Below are 15,885 nucleotides of genomic sequence, written 5' to 3' on the forward strand. Positions count from 1 at the left end.
ATGAGCAAATTCAATGTAAATTAGCCAACCACCAATAAAAATGAACCACATAAACAAATATACTCACAAATTTTTTTTTTATTTATTTTTTTTTTTGAAAAAAAGAGGAGTAGAAAGGGCCACTACCTCAAAATATATATATATATATAATAAGATGAGGAAAGAGTTACAAAAAGAAGGAGGGGGACTAGGCCAAAAACCTCCATAACCATGAACAATCCTAAAAAAGGGTTTACCAAGTCTATCACAATTAAAACTTTCCTTAATTTGATGAGGAAGCTCACATCATATAGTAAGTCTGTTTAAAGATAAGCCCAAATTTGCTAAACCATCAGCACACTGATTCCCCTCCCTAACAATATGAGAAACAATGATATTCATGCGCCTAGAAGCCACCATACAATTGTACCCACGACTTCTGAAAGGCCAAGGCACCATATTAAGAGACTTGTAGGACATTACCACAAGCATGAAATCTGTCTCAATCCATAATACATGTTTCTTCCCGACTCACATAACATGTAAGATACACATATGTTGTTATGGTGACCTGAGAAAACAAAAGAGACAGAAAGGAAAAAAAGCCAACTTAATTTAGTTTACAACCAATTTGTCCAAAAACGAATTATAGGTCCAACTTGAACCTCGTAAATAAGTTAAATAAGTATAAGTATGTTTAAACATTATTTGATTGCTAAAAAAGAAGAAAAATAAATTATTTGATTGCTAAAAAAGAAGAAAAATAAAAAATGAAAGATTTGTTGATGAAGAAATTATTTGTATTAATTTTATGTACTAGATTTAATTTGTGACACTAATGACAATCTGTGAATTTCTCTGCTAGCTATGTGTAACAGACAAATTACTGGGGTATCATTCACTTAAGTCCAACACGTCGGATTGAGTCACTCACCCAAGTCAGAGGAGGCCCAAAAAGATTCGATCATAAAACTAACCCACTACTCCCTATATTTGCTCCACCATCATCCCACTACTCCATATATCTCTCCCAACTACTTCCTTCATTATCCCCTATGACACTCCTATATATAAGACATCACAAGTATCAAGAAGGGAAGACGTTCTTCTTTCACAGAACTATTGAAAAAACTAATATCAGTGTCTAATACTTACTAGCTTGATAATTGCATTCTACATTCGACATATCCCCTCCAATTCTTGCAGGAACACTATGGTATTACTACCAATATGAACATAGAATTGCAAGATATCTTTCACGATCTTGAGAAAGTTTGGTGCCATGATTACCAATATGTTGAATGTGAATCTGATTGTCAACCGATTTTGAAATTAATTTAGAAAGAAGTTTCTACTAACAATATAAAATTATTATTATTATTTGGTTATTAACCCTGTGATTCTTAGGAAAACGAGGTCCGATAATCCAAAGTTTGGTCGCGAGACAATATAAAATTATTTTACAATATTAATGTGTATCATATTTTCTCGATAAGTAATCTCCAGAGAATATTAATGTAAAAAAATACAATTTTTTTTTATAAAAAAGTATCTAAATGAAAAAACTATTTTAAATAGTTTTTCATAAAAATAGTCTTTAAGAGATATCTTTTTAAAAATATGTAATTTATATTAAAATATCTAACATAAATATTTATTATAAAAACTATTTTTTAAAATACAAATAAAAATGCACCTTTTGAAGAAAAAATTGAAACTATTTTCCATTTGTCTACAATTCTAAAAATATTTTATTTTATTTTTAATTTGAGGTTCCTACTATTAAGTCTTTGTCCGCTTCTTCAAAATATTAAGTTTTTTTTTTTTCATCATTAGTTTAATCTGGTTCTGGGGTCAGTTCTGACATTAAGTGGTTCCAGTCCCTTCCCGATCGCAGTTGTGGGGATCGAACCGTGGTCCTCCCTACCAAGTTCAGCACCAATCACTACTGAACCAACTAACAATGGATAAAATTTTTTTAAGTTGTTTTAAAGAAAATAGATTTAGAAAAATTATTAAGATTAACTATTTATTTTAGAGGAGGGATCAGTTGACTCCAAGAATAAATCTCCATTGACTTACTCCACTTAATAACTCGATATCGGTATTATATTTCTTCAATCCAACCGTTGAATTCAAAGATCTCGTTGAATATATATTTTTGACAAAACAATTTATTTATTTTAAGGTTAAAAGAGATATTTTTAACAAAACAATTTATTTATTTTTGATAAAAACAAAACAACTTTTTCAAACTCTATTTTCTCAAAAAAAAATAAAAAAAATTCAAACACTATTAAAATAATTAAAGAGATTTTTAAGAAAAAAATCTCAAAGAAACAAACACCCCTATAAGATATGATGATGAATATTTGATTCTCGTCGCAAAACATATCCATTAAACTTTTATTTAAACTCTTATTTCTCTTATTTATATGAATGAATGAATTGATTAATGAGGAGGGTTATATTGACTCCAAGAGTAACTCAAAAGAGTTACTCCACATCCTAACCCTTTATTTTGTTTTAATCTAATGGACCAATATTAATCATCATTAGTAATTATGTGACCTCATGTTTCTTAACTATTCACACAATATTTATGGATTTCATTTTATTTATTTCAATTTATGGTTTCCATTTATTACTTTATGTATATTCATTTTTTCCTAAAATATTAATACAAGAATCCAAAATTAATTATTGGTAAAAACAAAAACAGAAAGAAATGGTGCTGTTTTTTCCCACATTTTTTTCTTCTTATTTTTTTTTTATAAATCGGATATTTTCCTCTTCCAATTTACTTTGATCTTGATCTCTTGCATAAAAAAATAAATTACTTTGATCTTACACTAGGACGTATGGCAATCATGAATTTCTTTTGGTTTTTTTGGTTGATAAATAAGAAGAAATGGTGAATGATTTTATGATAATCAATGGAAAAGAAAATAATGATTTATTTTTTTCGAAAAAAAAAAGACTTTTTTTTTGGTTTACGATGACCGTGGATCGAACCCAGGACCTATAACGTACTACCCAAATACATCATCAATAGACCAAACCTAGTGACTTTAAAAATTAAATAAATAATACTTTTGATAGAATAAAAGGAAATGTAAATATAGAGTAATTAAAGGAATCCATAAATATTGTGAGAATAGTTGAGAAACATGAGGTCACATGATTAGTAATGATGATTAATATTGGTCCATTAGATTAAAACAAAATAAAGGGTTAGGATGTGGAGTAACTCAAAAGAGTTACTCTTGGAGTCAATATAACCCTCCTCATGATTAATTAATTAATTAACTAATTAATTAATCACCCCATCGTCCCTTTCGTTATACTATATCGTGTGATCTAACAAAAATCTCACAATTTTTCTTTCTTTCACAATTTTCTGCCAAAAATCTCAGTAACAAAGAAAAGATGGTTCTTTCTCAAAAGCTTCACGAAGCTTTCAAAGGCACTGTCGAGAGAATCACAGGCCCAAGAACCGTTTCTGCTTTCAAAGAAAAAGGAGTTCTTAGTGTCTCCGAATTCATCATCGCCGGTGATAATCTCGTTGCCAAATGCCCTACTTGGTCATGGTAATTTCAATTTTCCCCCTTTTCCCGATTAGGGTTCAATCTTATTTTTATTTTATTTTATTTATTTATTTATTTTTGAAAATTCTAACTGGGTATTGATTAATTTAATTAAAGTTGATTTTTTTTGTCGAAAAATTGCACTTTGTTTCTTTTCAAAGGCGTTTTGAATTGGGTGAATTTATTTTCATTATTATTGTTATCTACTATTAGCTAATATATAGAAATTTTATTACTCTTATGAGAATGAGAATATTAAAGAAACAGCTACTAGTTTTTGATTCATGTTGTTCATGTTTTCCACTTTGAATTATAGGGAATCAGGTGAGCAAGCAAGAGGAAGACATATTTACCATCCGAGAAACAATTCTTGATCACTAGGAATGGTAAGATTAAGGATTTTAGGTTATACATTATTGAGTGTTTTTTTCTGTTATTTTTTGTGATAACTGTACTAGGAAATTTCATTCACCTTGTGGTATGGTTAAACTAGGAAATTACACACCCCTTTGTTATTATTACATAATAATAGAGAAGTTTTTTTTTTTGGTTATCCGAACTTGGAAACCAATGTAATTAGAGCCTTTGGCATTCACATAACATAAACCTTTGTGCTTAGATCAAAACTTAAGACTCTTCTTGTCTCCTCAAAAGTGTGTTTTTGTGGGGATTGAACCGCAGTCCTCTCCTATATACTAAGCACCATTTAATCAACTAAACCACACCCATTGAGTTAAAATTGTGTTTGTAATTGAAGGGAGGTTAAATGATTTTACAAAGAGTGGGTGTATGTGTTATTTAAGCATACCTCCCTCAAGGGAGGTATGATTGTATTCGTGCTTTTGTTATTGTGTCTTTACACCTATCTATTTCATGACTGTTTTTTGTACACAACAGTGCCTTGCCTGCGAAGAGCTGCGTCTATTGAAGAAGAATATGAAGCTGCTGGAGGGGAAGTTCTACTTGATGATGAAGATAATGATGGATGGCTAGCAACTCATGGAAAACCTAAAGGTTTGTATTCAATTGAACTGGAGGCATGGATATAGTATTCAATTGATCTTATACCCTTGTGATTTTATTTTTCAGAAACTAAATCTGATGAAGATGAGGATTTACCTTCCATGGAAAGTCTAGAAATCAGTAAAAGTAGTTCTATTAAGCAAAACTCTTCCCACACAGGAGGTGAGGACGATGAGGATATTCCTGATATGGCAGAGTTTGCAGAATATGACAACATTATTGAGACAGATCCTGTAAGTTGATACTACATATACATATTAAGAAGCACAATCATTGTATGGTACTACATCAATTGTCGGAGTAAAACTTAAGTTTTGTTGAATCAAACAAAGGGGAATAGAGATATACATATTCTTCTATATGTAGATATGTTGTCTTTGGATGTTTTGAGTAATAGACTCTATTTGCTAAAAATTAGCGGAGGACGAATGGACTTATAGCAGATAAGCTAGCTAATTGAATTTGAAGTGTTTGGTAAAATTAACGGTTGAAAACATAAATATACTACTTTAATCATAGAAGCTTTTACGATATAAGCTATCTGCTATAATCTAGGGGTTTGACCTTCCCCAAATAGAGTCATAGTCTTTTTAGACCTATCTTTTCTAGCAATAATTTTTGGATGAAAAGAAAAGAGATCATGGTACAAAATAGGTATGTAAGAAAAGAAGTTGGGAAGAGAGATCCTAATGGCAGTTATGCTGCTGCATATTAGTTTCATTTGAGATACATTTGAAATTTAGGGTCATCACTTTATCAGAATAACCTTCTTGCTTATAGCAAGGGGACACCCACATTTCCAACTTTTTTATTTTTATTACTATGACATGCCTTTTTTTACTAATGGTTGAAATCAACAAAATGGATCAGACATTTTCATACTATCCTATACTACACTGTCACGAGTATCCAAAGATAAACCCTGTAACTCCAAACCTTTCTAATGGCTAAAATCATTTCTTCTAATTCAGTTGCCATGTGCTGTCAAGTACTTATAATAACTGATTATGTGAACACGAGATTCTGGATTGTTTGCTAACTTAGAAATTTTGAACTTGAGACTTGTATATCTTGATTAAGCACGTTACTTTACAATAAGCCCTAAAATGACCTTAGTACCAAATTCTTAACGGTGTTTATTCTCAAGTCTCAATTCCTCATTCACAGGTTCACACTTAAAAGTATGATGGTCTATATTTTGTTTGATTTTTTTTTTTGACAATATATTTTGTTTGAATTTGATCCCTAATTTAATTAGCATTTCACTTTATGTAGGTTTTTTTAGAACATACTTTTAAATTGCTGCTTTTTGTTTTATGCTAATTTGAGAAATGTGATTCATGTAATTTTTTTTTTACTTGTGCTTATTTGTGGCCATTCTTCAGTCTACATATCTAGTAGCACATGAACCAGATGATGACAATATTCTACGGACCCGCACCTATGACATCAGCATCACGTAAGATGAGCTTCCGTATAACTTTTCTCTGAAATTGACATACAGTTGCGCATGGACTTTCTGTATCTATTTTAAACATAATTCTACTTCATTTCATAAACAACTATTTCTCTGGCAATGAATTTAAAAGGCGGACCTTGCATTTTATGCAGGTATGATAAGTATTATCAAACACCTCGTGTGTGGCTTACTGGGTACGATGAGGTTTGTTATATTCACTTGATTGTCATAGTTACAATCAGTCATTTTTTAAATTATATACCTTGGAATACTAGTGTACTCAGTTTAGTGATTTCATTTCTTCTCTTGTGGCAGTCAAGAATGCTACTGCAACCGGAACTTGTCCTTGAAGATGTTAGTCAAGACCATGCACGCAAAACGGTGAGATCTGGCATATCAATTGATTAACCACCCTCACACTTATATAGTTTGCCACAGTTAATGTCAATATGTTATTTTTAATTCAAAACGTTGCAGGTAACAATTGAAGACCACCCTCACTTGCCTGGGAAGCATGCATCTATTCATCCATGTCGACATGGAGCAGTGATGAAGAAAATCATTGATGTGTTGATGTCACGTGGAGTTGAGCCTGAAGTTGACAAGTAAACCCTTTGTTTCTAATATCACTGCTTTCATTGTGATAAACAACTGATCCATTTTATGTTATTTATCTTTTACCTTTGTTTCTTTTATTTTATTTCATGTCTCTAATAACAATTGCTGAGTTGTCTTGAAATCAAACAAGTGCATTGTTGTTTTGATTAACTTCTATATATGAGGTATATAATTAATTGCATATTCTTATTTCTATAGGTACCTATTCTTGTTCTTGAAATTTATGGCCTCGGTAATTCCAACTATTGAGTATGATTACACCATGGACTTTGATCTTGGTAGCTCCAGCAATTGACTAAGGTAATTCAGATTATTATTTATATATTTTGTTATCACATGAATTCTTTATTTATTCCTACATTTTAAATTAAAAATGTGTTGCATGCGATGGCGCGCTATGCTGTAACATGTAAATGTCAGTGCATTCTACCTATTTACTGGTTGCAGCATATGTCTAGGCTACTATCGGCAATACTCTCATAGATGCCATTTTGATTTGTTCTTTCAATTAGGCTCACTATGGCACCAGAATGGAGATTCATGATGCATCTTCTCTTGTTATCACTATTAGCTCAACTGAACTTGTGATGTTATGATTCTATCGATGATTTATACGTTTTGATTTTGATTTTTTTTCAGAGCGTAGCTGCACGTTCAAGTATAACACGAGAGTGTAATCTCTCTTACCAACACTTTCTTTGTTTCTGCACTCATTAAAACTGCGTATAATCCGTGATCGTTACGCAGCTATTGTACATGTGGTGTAAAGTATGGTCATGTGACTTATGATTGTAGAATTTGGACAAATTTCCTTTGACATATGTACATATTTGGCATACCACATTCTTAAGACTATGTTGCTCTCTACAAAATACTACAAAGTAAAAAAAAAAATGGTTAATGTCTGGTTTGAATTTCTTTGCTCTTCTTCATGGTTAAATTATCAAATGATTTAATTATATTTTTGGAATTTGTGTTTTTTTTTTCTGACATGGCACACGAGGGGAGAGATATTGACATGAACAAAGTGTGGCTTGAGGAATCAAAACACATAATCACTCTACTTTGGAGATTAAATGTGTAATTATGTAAAATTAAAAAATGTGACACTACACCATTATGCAGATATATCTGTGTAATATTTTTTTCTTGAATTTTAACCATACTTGACCACCAATTTTCTTTATAATAAATATTCTCCGAAACATATCATTTTGCATTGCACACATAATTTTTCTTAATCAGTCTGCACACTTGATCAAATTTAAATTTAAAAATAAAATCATTAAACATATCAACAAACATATCAACCATTAATTATTTTTTTCTTACAAAAAAAATCAAATATTCAATAGTGGAAACAACATTTCAACCACTCTGGTTTTTTAATCATTATAGTTAAATCATTAAAAGACTATGTTGCTCCCTACAATACAAAAAAAAAAAAAAAGGTTAATGACTGGTTTGAAGTTGGTATGGAGTAGTAAAAAAAAATGGTTAATGAATAATGACTGGTTTGAAGTTGGTACGGAGTAGTAAAAAAATTGTTAATGACTGGTTAAATACCAACTCTTCAAACATTCATAAATACCAACTAACTCTTCTAACATGGTCTCTAATTACACATTTCTCATTGTTCTTTCTTTGTTCTTTATTGGATTAACAACACACTTACTATGGGACTACAATCATCAAGCAACAACGTTCCTCCATGCACCCACTTCTTTAAGAAGGCCAGTGTTCTCAAGCAAATTTTGTAGTTTAAGATGTTGGTAGAGTTGTAACGTCAACTGAAAATATTGAATTTCAGTTGACGTTACAACTCTACTAAAATCTTAAACTACAAAATTTTCTTGACAATATTGGTCTTCTTAAAGAAGTGGGTGCAGGGAAATTCTTTTGAAAAATAGTTTCTATCCTCGTGTGGATGGAAGGAAGAAACACACAAATTGTTTCCACACAAATTGTCATACTAGTAGTTTTAGTTGGAAAACCGGATTGATTTGGTAAAATATAAAGATGTTTTTTCTCCCGACCTCCGGTGATTCTTTTATACTCCTATATTCCAATTTTACTCTTGTAAAAAACTTCGATTCGCAGAAATGCAACACTTTTTGATGCTTGAGTAGTGGACCTTCAGATGAGTTAGTAAGACATTAAGATAGCTTAATCAAAAGTAAACGCAGAATGCAACAATATAGCCACCAAAGAGAATATAAGATATATTTTCATGTTTCTACATTTTTCAGTTAAAAACTAAAGTAGCATTCTTAAATACTACATTCGTCTCAAAATATAAGAGAAAGTTGTTCAACCAAAGATAATGTATTTAGTCCAAATTTTTAACCAAATACATCAACTTTTTTTTGACCAATTTTTCCTTATATTTTGGGACGGAGATACTATGTTATAAAAAAAATACAATTACTTACTAATTAAGTATCCTCAATTGCATTTCATTTGAATCAAGTATCCTCTATTAAATTACTCGTTTTTTTGGTTTACCCTCTATTACTCGTTTTGTTTTACTATAAAAAAAATGTTTGAATTAAATACTCTTAATTAAAAAATTCAAGGGCTATAGATGCATGTAAATGCATGCATCAGTCGAAACAAATCTCCAATCCGTTATGATCACAACACGGCGAATTCATTTTCACGCGGAAACTGACTCTATCAATTATCATCTCAAATTCGAATTCATTTTTATCAAATTATCACAATCAAACTCCAACTTCAGATTCCAAGGAGTTTCTTATATAGGCAGTGCTTTGATTTCGTGTTGAACCGAGTCCAGGAAATTCAACGATGACGGACTCCGACAGCATTTCTGGTGATTTTCAAGGCGGCGGATCGAACTCTCACGGCAGCGAGATGTCACCAAGAGAACACAAGCAATCTCTTGATTTTGGTAACAATTGCAACCAAAATTCATCAGAGATGGTCGACAAATCGAGAACTGGAAAGGTAATGAATCACATACCCGATGACCTTGCATTTTGTGTCCTTTCAAAACTTCCTTTAAAATCTTTGAAACGTTTTGGATGTGTATGCCAAACATGGTCTCTCTTATTTGAAAACTCACATTTCATGAGCAAGTTCCGTACTAATTTCATATCTCATTGTCACTCTGATTACATTGATACATCTTTACTCCTATATCAGATTATACAATCTCATGATCATACCCAATATTGCTCTTTCTATTCACTTTCTGGTCATAGGTATGAGAATAGAGTCAAATTAGACTTTCCAAATCCTTTTCAAGTTGAAAACCCTCGCTTTTATTTTTTCTATTGTGATACTATTACCGGAACTATTTGCCTTAAATTCGAAAACACAATTGTACTTTGGAAACCAACTACTCATGAATTTAAGGTCATTCCTCCCAGCCCTGTTCAGTCTGGATCACCTTATCGGGAGTCTCAAGTGTTTTGTCATGGGTTTGGTTATGATCCTATAAGAGATGACATTAAGATTATTACGTTCACAACATTTGAAAAAATCGATAGTCGAGCTCTTCAACATCTTGGTGTGCGACGAGAAGATGTGCCATGGAATGAATTACCCTTTGAACCTTTATGGGAGATTTATAGCTTAAGATGTAACTCTTGGAAGAAACTTGATTTCGATATGCCTGTATGTTGGTTTGATAATTGGTCATATGAGCGATTGTACACGGAAGGAGTATGTCATTGGTGGTCTAATAGTGTTAATCGTGAAAATGTATTGGTTTCATTTGACTTAAGGACCGAAATGTTTTTTACAACAGCCATTCCGCTAGAAATAGCTCCCGACACCGACCCCAGTCATAATTTTTTATTCGTGGAAAGACGTTTGGCGATGCTTAATGGGTCAATTGCTTCGATCTTATGGTATACGACTACTTTTCACATATCAATTTTGGGTGAACTTGGCGTAAAGAAATCATGGACTAAATTGTTCGTTGTTGGACCATTGTCCAACATTGAGCGTGTTGTTGGAACGGGAAAGAATGGTGATATATTCTTTAAAACAAAAGATGGTAAACTAGTCTTGTTGGATTTAAGCACAGGGATAATTGAAGACATGAGTTTTAAAGGAGGACATGGATATGATGTAGCAATTTTCAAGGAAAACCATATTTTAATGGCTGGAATAAATTTTTAAGTTTTTTTTTTCCACCATAGAAAATTTATGATTATAGTAGTTTTTTGGATTTTACCTGGCATATAATAAAAAGTTGCTGGTTAATTACTCATGTCATAGCTATTATCAATTATATGCAAAATAAAAAAAATCATTTCTATTTTATATTAAAAGTTTGTTCTCTTTCTATTTGGAAACACAAAGATATGAAATTATGAATTGCTATGAAATTTTTGTAGAGACAATATTAATAATTCGTTTCTTCGAATTGTTGTTCCTCTTGTTATATGTTCCAGATTTGATAAGTTGATTGAGATTGAAGATTGGCATGAAAGAAATTGTTTGGTGAACGGTGATGTTGTAATCAATTTTTAGGATTCAACTTGAGAGAAGAAAACAAAAGTAAATGTATACTTCTGCAGTGTTAAGCTTCTACATTTTTGAAGAACTGCAGTGTTTCAATTTTTCCATTAGCTTTTGTTCTTAATTTCTTATATTGTACCTAATAAGTAACCGACAATTGTAGAAGATTAAATTATCTAGAAGTCAAACACTGTTCATACTTATTAATTTGCATTTATCTTGTTTATACCGACTAGCGGACAAAACGCGCCTGTCTGTGTCTAACCGTTTATTATGCAAATTTATATAAAGAAAATTCTTATGTTTTTGGTGTCGCCAAGACAGCCACATCACCATTGCTCTCATGACTTCATGTGGACCGGAAGCACAAATTGTCATTGCGTCTGGTCTGCAACATCCTCTGTTGATGCATGAAGTAAAATGAGCGTTATTGAGCGGTGTAACATTACTCAAATGTTACACCGGTGTAATTTGATTCCTATATATATATATATATATATATATATATATATATATATTTTGAGCTTATAAAGCTCTCCCCATTATTTGCGACTTATTAGGCCCAATGGGCCAAAAGACCACAATCCACGACCCAACAATCACACGCCACATAACTCGCTCGTTAACTAATGTTCTCGTTAAATAATTATTCGCCACTAAATTAATTAAAAGTCATCGCAACAATTAATTAAACACTTAAATAGCAAATAATAAAAATCGGGTCGTTACAGTTAGCAACCATATATATATATAGGAACTCTCTCTCTCTCTATATATATATATATATATATATATATATATATATATATATATATAGAGTCAGGATCCGTTGACACCAACTAGTTTGACACCAAATGTTACACCTCTCAATAACGTTTTAACCGATATAAATTTTATAAAATCCACCGTTGGATTGAAAGTTTACATCATATAGATCATTTGTGTAAAATTTCAGACAAATCCAAAATCATTTGATATGCTATTGAGACACATAAAGATTAACGGCATTTAAAAAAATACCAAAACCGTTAATTTTGATGTATCTCAATAACATATCAAATGATTTTGGATTTATTTGAAATTTTACACAAATGATCTATATGATGTAAACTTTCAATCCAACGGTGGATTTTATAAAATTTATATCGGTTAAAACGTTATTGAGAGGTGTAACATTTGGTGTCAAACTAGTTGGTGTCAACGGATCCTGACTCATATATATATATATATATATAGGGGTTTGCTAATTTAGATCCACCTAAAAACATGAAGGTCTAAATTAATAAGGTCCATTTTTTCGCTTTGGACAAATACACCAATTACACGTTATTATCTTCTACCTTCTCTCTTCGCCGTTTCAACATATTCTTTGCTCACAACCTTTGCTTTTGTTTCTTTTTTGTTTCAAATCTGTCTGCAAAATTTGTTCCCAAATCTTTGCAAATTGGGTGAGTTTTGCCATTGAAGCGTTTACATCAACATCACAATGCAAATCCGACAAAAATCTTGTAGATTTTACTACTCTATTAACTAAATGATTAACCTGATGATTATTAATTATTATCAAACATTAATCGTTCCTTTCAATAAATGAATAAATTGTACTAAACAACAAGAATCAGCAATAGCAATAGATTGATTTGAAAATAGATAGAAAAGAGAAAATGAAACATGACGGTTGCTATCATGAACAGAAAGCCATTGGTCGAAAAGCATCTTAATTTGGCCCCTTATGGTTATTTTAGGTTTCAAATTAATCATTTTTGTTAGTTTTGTCACTAACACCGTTTGAACAGTACACATATCAGTGTGTCTAAGTGCCACATGTCATATGTCCACATATGCAAATTGGCTGCCACATGTGACAAAATTGACGGAAATGACTAACTTGAAACCTAAAATAAACGTCAGTGACCAAATTGATACTTTTGAAACGTAAGAGACCAAATTAAAACCTAAAATGAAGGTAAGAGATCAAATGTGTAGTTAAGCCATATTTTTTTTTAGTTAATTGCACATTGATCCAATGCATTAATTATAGTTTATGTTTCCAATTTGTCTGCACATTTTCAAGGTAGAGATATCCGCTGGATAATCAAAAGTAAAAACGATCGTTGATGATTAAGCAAAATGCTATATGTTTCGGAAAAAAATTAACGAAAAAATCACGAACGCTCTTTTAATGGCTTAATTGCACATTTAGTCTGTTATGTTTATTTTAGGTTTCAAGTTGGTCCCTTATATTTATTTTGTTTCAAATTGGTCCCTTATGTTTTAAAAGCTCCAAGTTGGTCCCTCATGTTTTAAAAAATTTCAAGTTGGTCCCACAAGTTTCTAAAATTTGATTTAGTTAGTCATATAAAGATGACTAAATAGGGACTAACTAATTCAAATTTTCGAAACTTGAGAGACCAACATGAAACGTTTAAAGCATAAAAGGGACCAACATAAAACCTAACATAAACACTAGGGACCAATTTGAAACTTTGAAAGCACAAGGGGCCAACTTAAAATCTAAAATAAATATAAAGGATGGAATGTGCATGCAATGGTCTACTTACTAGTATGTTTCATTATTTCTTATTTCTCATTAGTTTACTGTCATGTAGGGGTGATCGTATCCGAAATAATCCAAAAGCAAAACCGCAAACCAAACCAATCTAAATCGAAAACCGCAAAAAAATGCATTTAGTGTGAACCACACGGATCATTTTTCTTCCTAACCGTGCGGTTTGTTTTGGCTTGCGGTTTTCATTTCAGAAAACCAAACCAATTCACCCCGCAATACTTAACTTAACTCTATCAACTAGTAGCAATCAATCTATTACCTAGTCCAACATAGTAAGCTCAACCCAAATTGAGTCCATAAAATAGTAGGTTGTTTAAACATATCATTTCACGCGATCAAGAACTATATTGTTGGTATTAAAAATAAATTCTTATGTATATGCAATTTCTATATATGCATATTATCTCATGTATACAATAAACTAAATTAAAATTTCCTATTTTTTTTTTTTGACAATAACAAAATGATATTCATTCATTCAAATTGATAGATTACATCAAATACAACCACATTATCAACATCGCTAAAAACATAAAGGATGAATCTGCGAACAAAACTCACAGCATCCGAGTTAATAGCATACAACGGCAAAATGCCTACAACAAATAATATGATAAAGTTAAAGTCACCGAAGTATCCATGCCTCCGGATCTGCAGCGTTGAAGCCCAAATCATTGGTTGAATCTGTAATTGACTGAAGCCGATCTTTTCAATAGAAATCAAATGAACACCGCAACAATACGGGACAACAAAAACGTCGCACAAGACGACGAACAACACAACGCCGCACTCAGACGGCGAAATCACAAAAAAGAAAACACAAAAGAAAAACTTTGATCAATGTGAAGATCACTTATTTAAATAAAAAGAAAAGGAAAAACAATTATGAGGGGTGATTTTGGGTCAGAAATTGACCCTAAAACCACCCCTCCTTGGTAGATCAAGAAAAAAAAAACTAGTTCATATTTTTTTTCCTAGTTTTTATTTTGTAACAAGTTGGTAATATTGTTATATATTTTATATCATGATAAACCGCACAAACCGAAACCAACCTTAACCGCATTGGTTGTGTTTAGTTTGAATGACTTTTTAAAAACCAACCGAACCAAACCGAACCACATGCATTTTTATCTCGCAATTAAAATAACCATTATACTCAAAACCGAACCAAACCGCACGCGAGCACCCGTACTGTTATGTACACAAAATAACTAGACCTAAATGAAGTGAATCAAGCTAACAACTTTCCAACGGACTCTCCACTGATTTGGTGAGTAGATAATGTGTCAACAACAAATTTACAAATCATAGTTATTAAAGGGAATTAAGTTCTAATTATTAGTATTATTGATATAGACAACATGTTATCTTATATATACCAAAAAAGAAAGAAAAAAGAAAACGTATTATCTTAAGCATCAATGAAAAGTATTACATTATCTCAAACGTAAATAACTTGTTATTACAAAGATTAAAGTCCAAACCTCAAACTCCCACACGTGAATCTTTTTCTCACAGCTGTCGGGTATATAAATAGCCATTGTTCTTACTCAAACTGATCACATTCACAAATACCAACTCTTCATTCATGGCCTCTAAGTCTCACTACACAATTCTCATTGTTCTTTCTTCGTTGTTTATTGGATTCACAACACTTACTGTGGGACTACAAGAACAACTTGATGATCAAGCAACAACATTCCTCCCTGCACTCACCTCTTTGTTGGATTATGAAGATCAGGTACTTGACACTGACACTGATGGAAAAACAAAACCTCCAAAAGTTCAACTCCCTCGTCCACGTTCCCCACCCTCTCCAAAAACTAGTCCAAAAACTAGTCCACCCTCTCCAAAAACTAGTCCACGTTCTCCACCCCCTCCAAAAACTAGTCCCAAAACTAGTCCACCCACTCCGAAAACTAGTCCACGTTCCCCACCCCCTCCAAAAAATAGTCCACGTTCCCCACCCCCTCCGAAAACTAGTCCACGTTCTCCACCCCCTCCAAAAACTAGTCCCAAAACTAGTCCTCCCCCTCCGAAAAATAGTCCACGTTCCCCACCCCCTCCGAAAACTAGTCCACGTTCTCCACCCCCTCCAAAAACTAGTCCCAAAACTAGTCCACCCCCTCCAAAAACTAGTCCACGTTCCCCACCCCCTC

The 15,885-nt window shown here is 32.2% G+C and overlaps 2 protein-coding genes across 2 annotated transcripts; both read left to right on the plus strand.

Moving 5' to 3' along the window:
* The first annotated feature begins 3,285 nt into the window (after positions 1-3,285).
* LOC123923686 (autophagy-related protein 3) lies at positions 3,286-7,580 on the plus strand. The gene is given in 11 exon segments (XM_045976393.1): positions 3,286-3,569; positions 3,883-3,890; positions 3,893-3,952; positions 4,464-4,580; positions 4,656-4,822; positions 5,975-6,048; positions 6,201-6,252; positions 6,364-6,429; positions 6,526-6,653; positions 6,865-6,966; positions 7,306-7,580. Coding segments are annotated over 10 exon segments (930 nt in total). The 5' UTR covers positions 3,286-3,408; the 3' UTR covers positions 6,962-6,966; positions 7,306-7,580.
* Positions 7,581-9,335: 1,755 nt separating this feature from the next.
* Positions 9,336-11,012, plus strand: LOC123924161 (F-box only protein 8-like). The gene has a single exon (XM_045976945.1). It carries the CDS (start codon positions 9,475-9,477, stop codon positions 10,813-10,815), a length of 1,341 nt encoding a protein of 446 aa, XP_045832901.1. The 5' UTR covers positions 9,336-9,474; the 3' UTR covers positions 10,816-11,012.
* The last annotated feature ends 4,873 nt before the right edge of the window (positions 11,013-15,885 follow it).

The sequence above is a fragment of the Trifolium pratense genome, linkage group LG4, assembly GCF_020283565.1.
Source record: "Trifolium pratense cultivar HEN17-A07 linkage group LG4, ARS_RC_1.1, whole genome shotgun sequence".
Classification (NCBI taxonomy): domain Eukaryota; kingdom Viridiplantae; phylum Streptophyta; class Magnoliopsida; order Fabales; family Fabaceae; genus Trifolium; species Trifolium pratense.

What these genes read in the sequence shown, in the direction of transcription:
- LOC123924161 (XM_045976945.1), top strand. Translation starts at nt 9,475, where the DNA reads ATGACGGACTCCGACAGCATTTCTGGTGATTTTCAAGGCGGCGGATCG.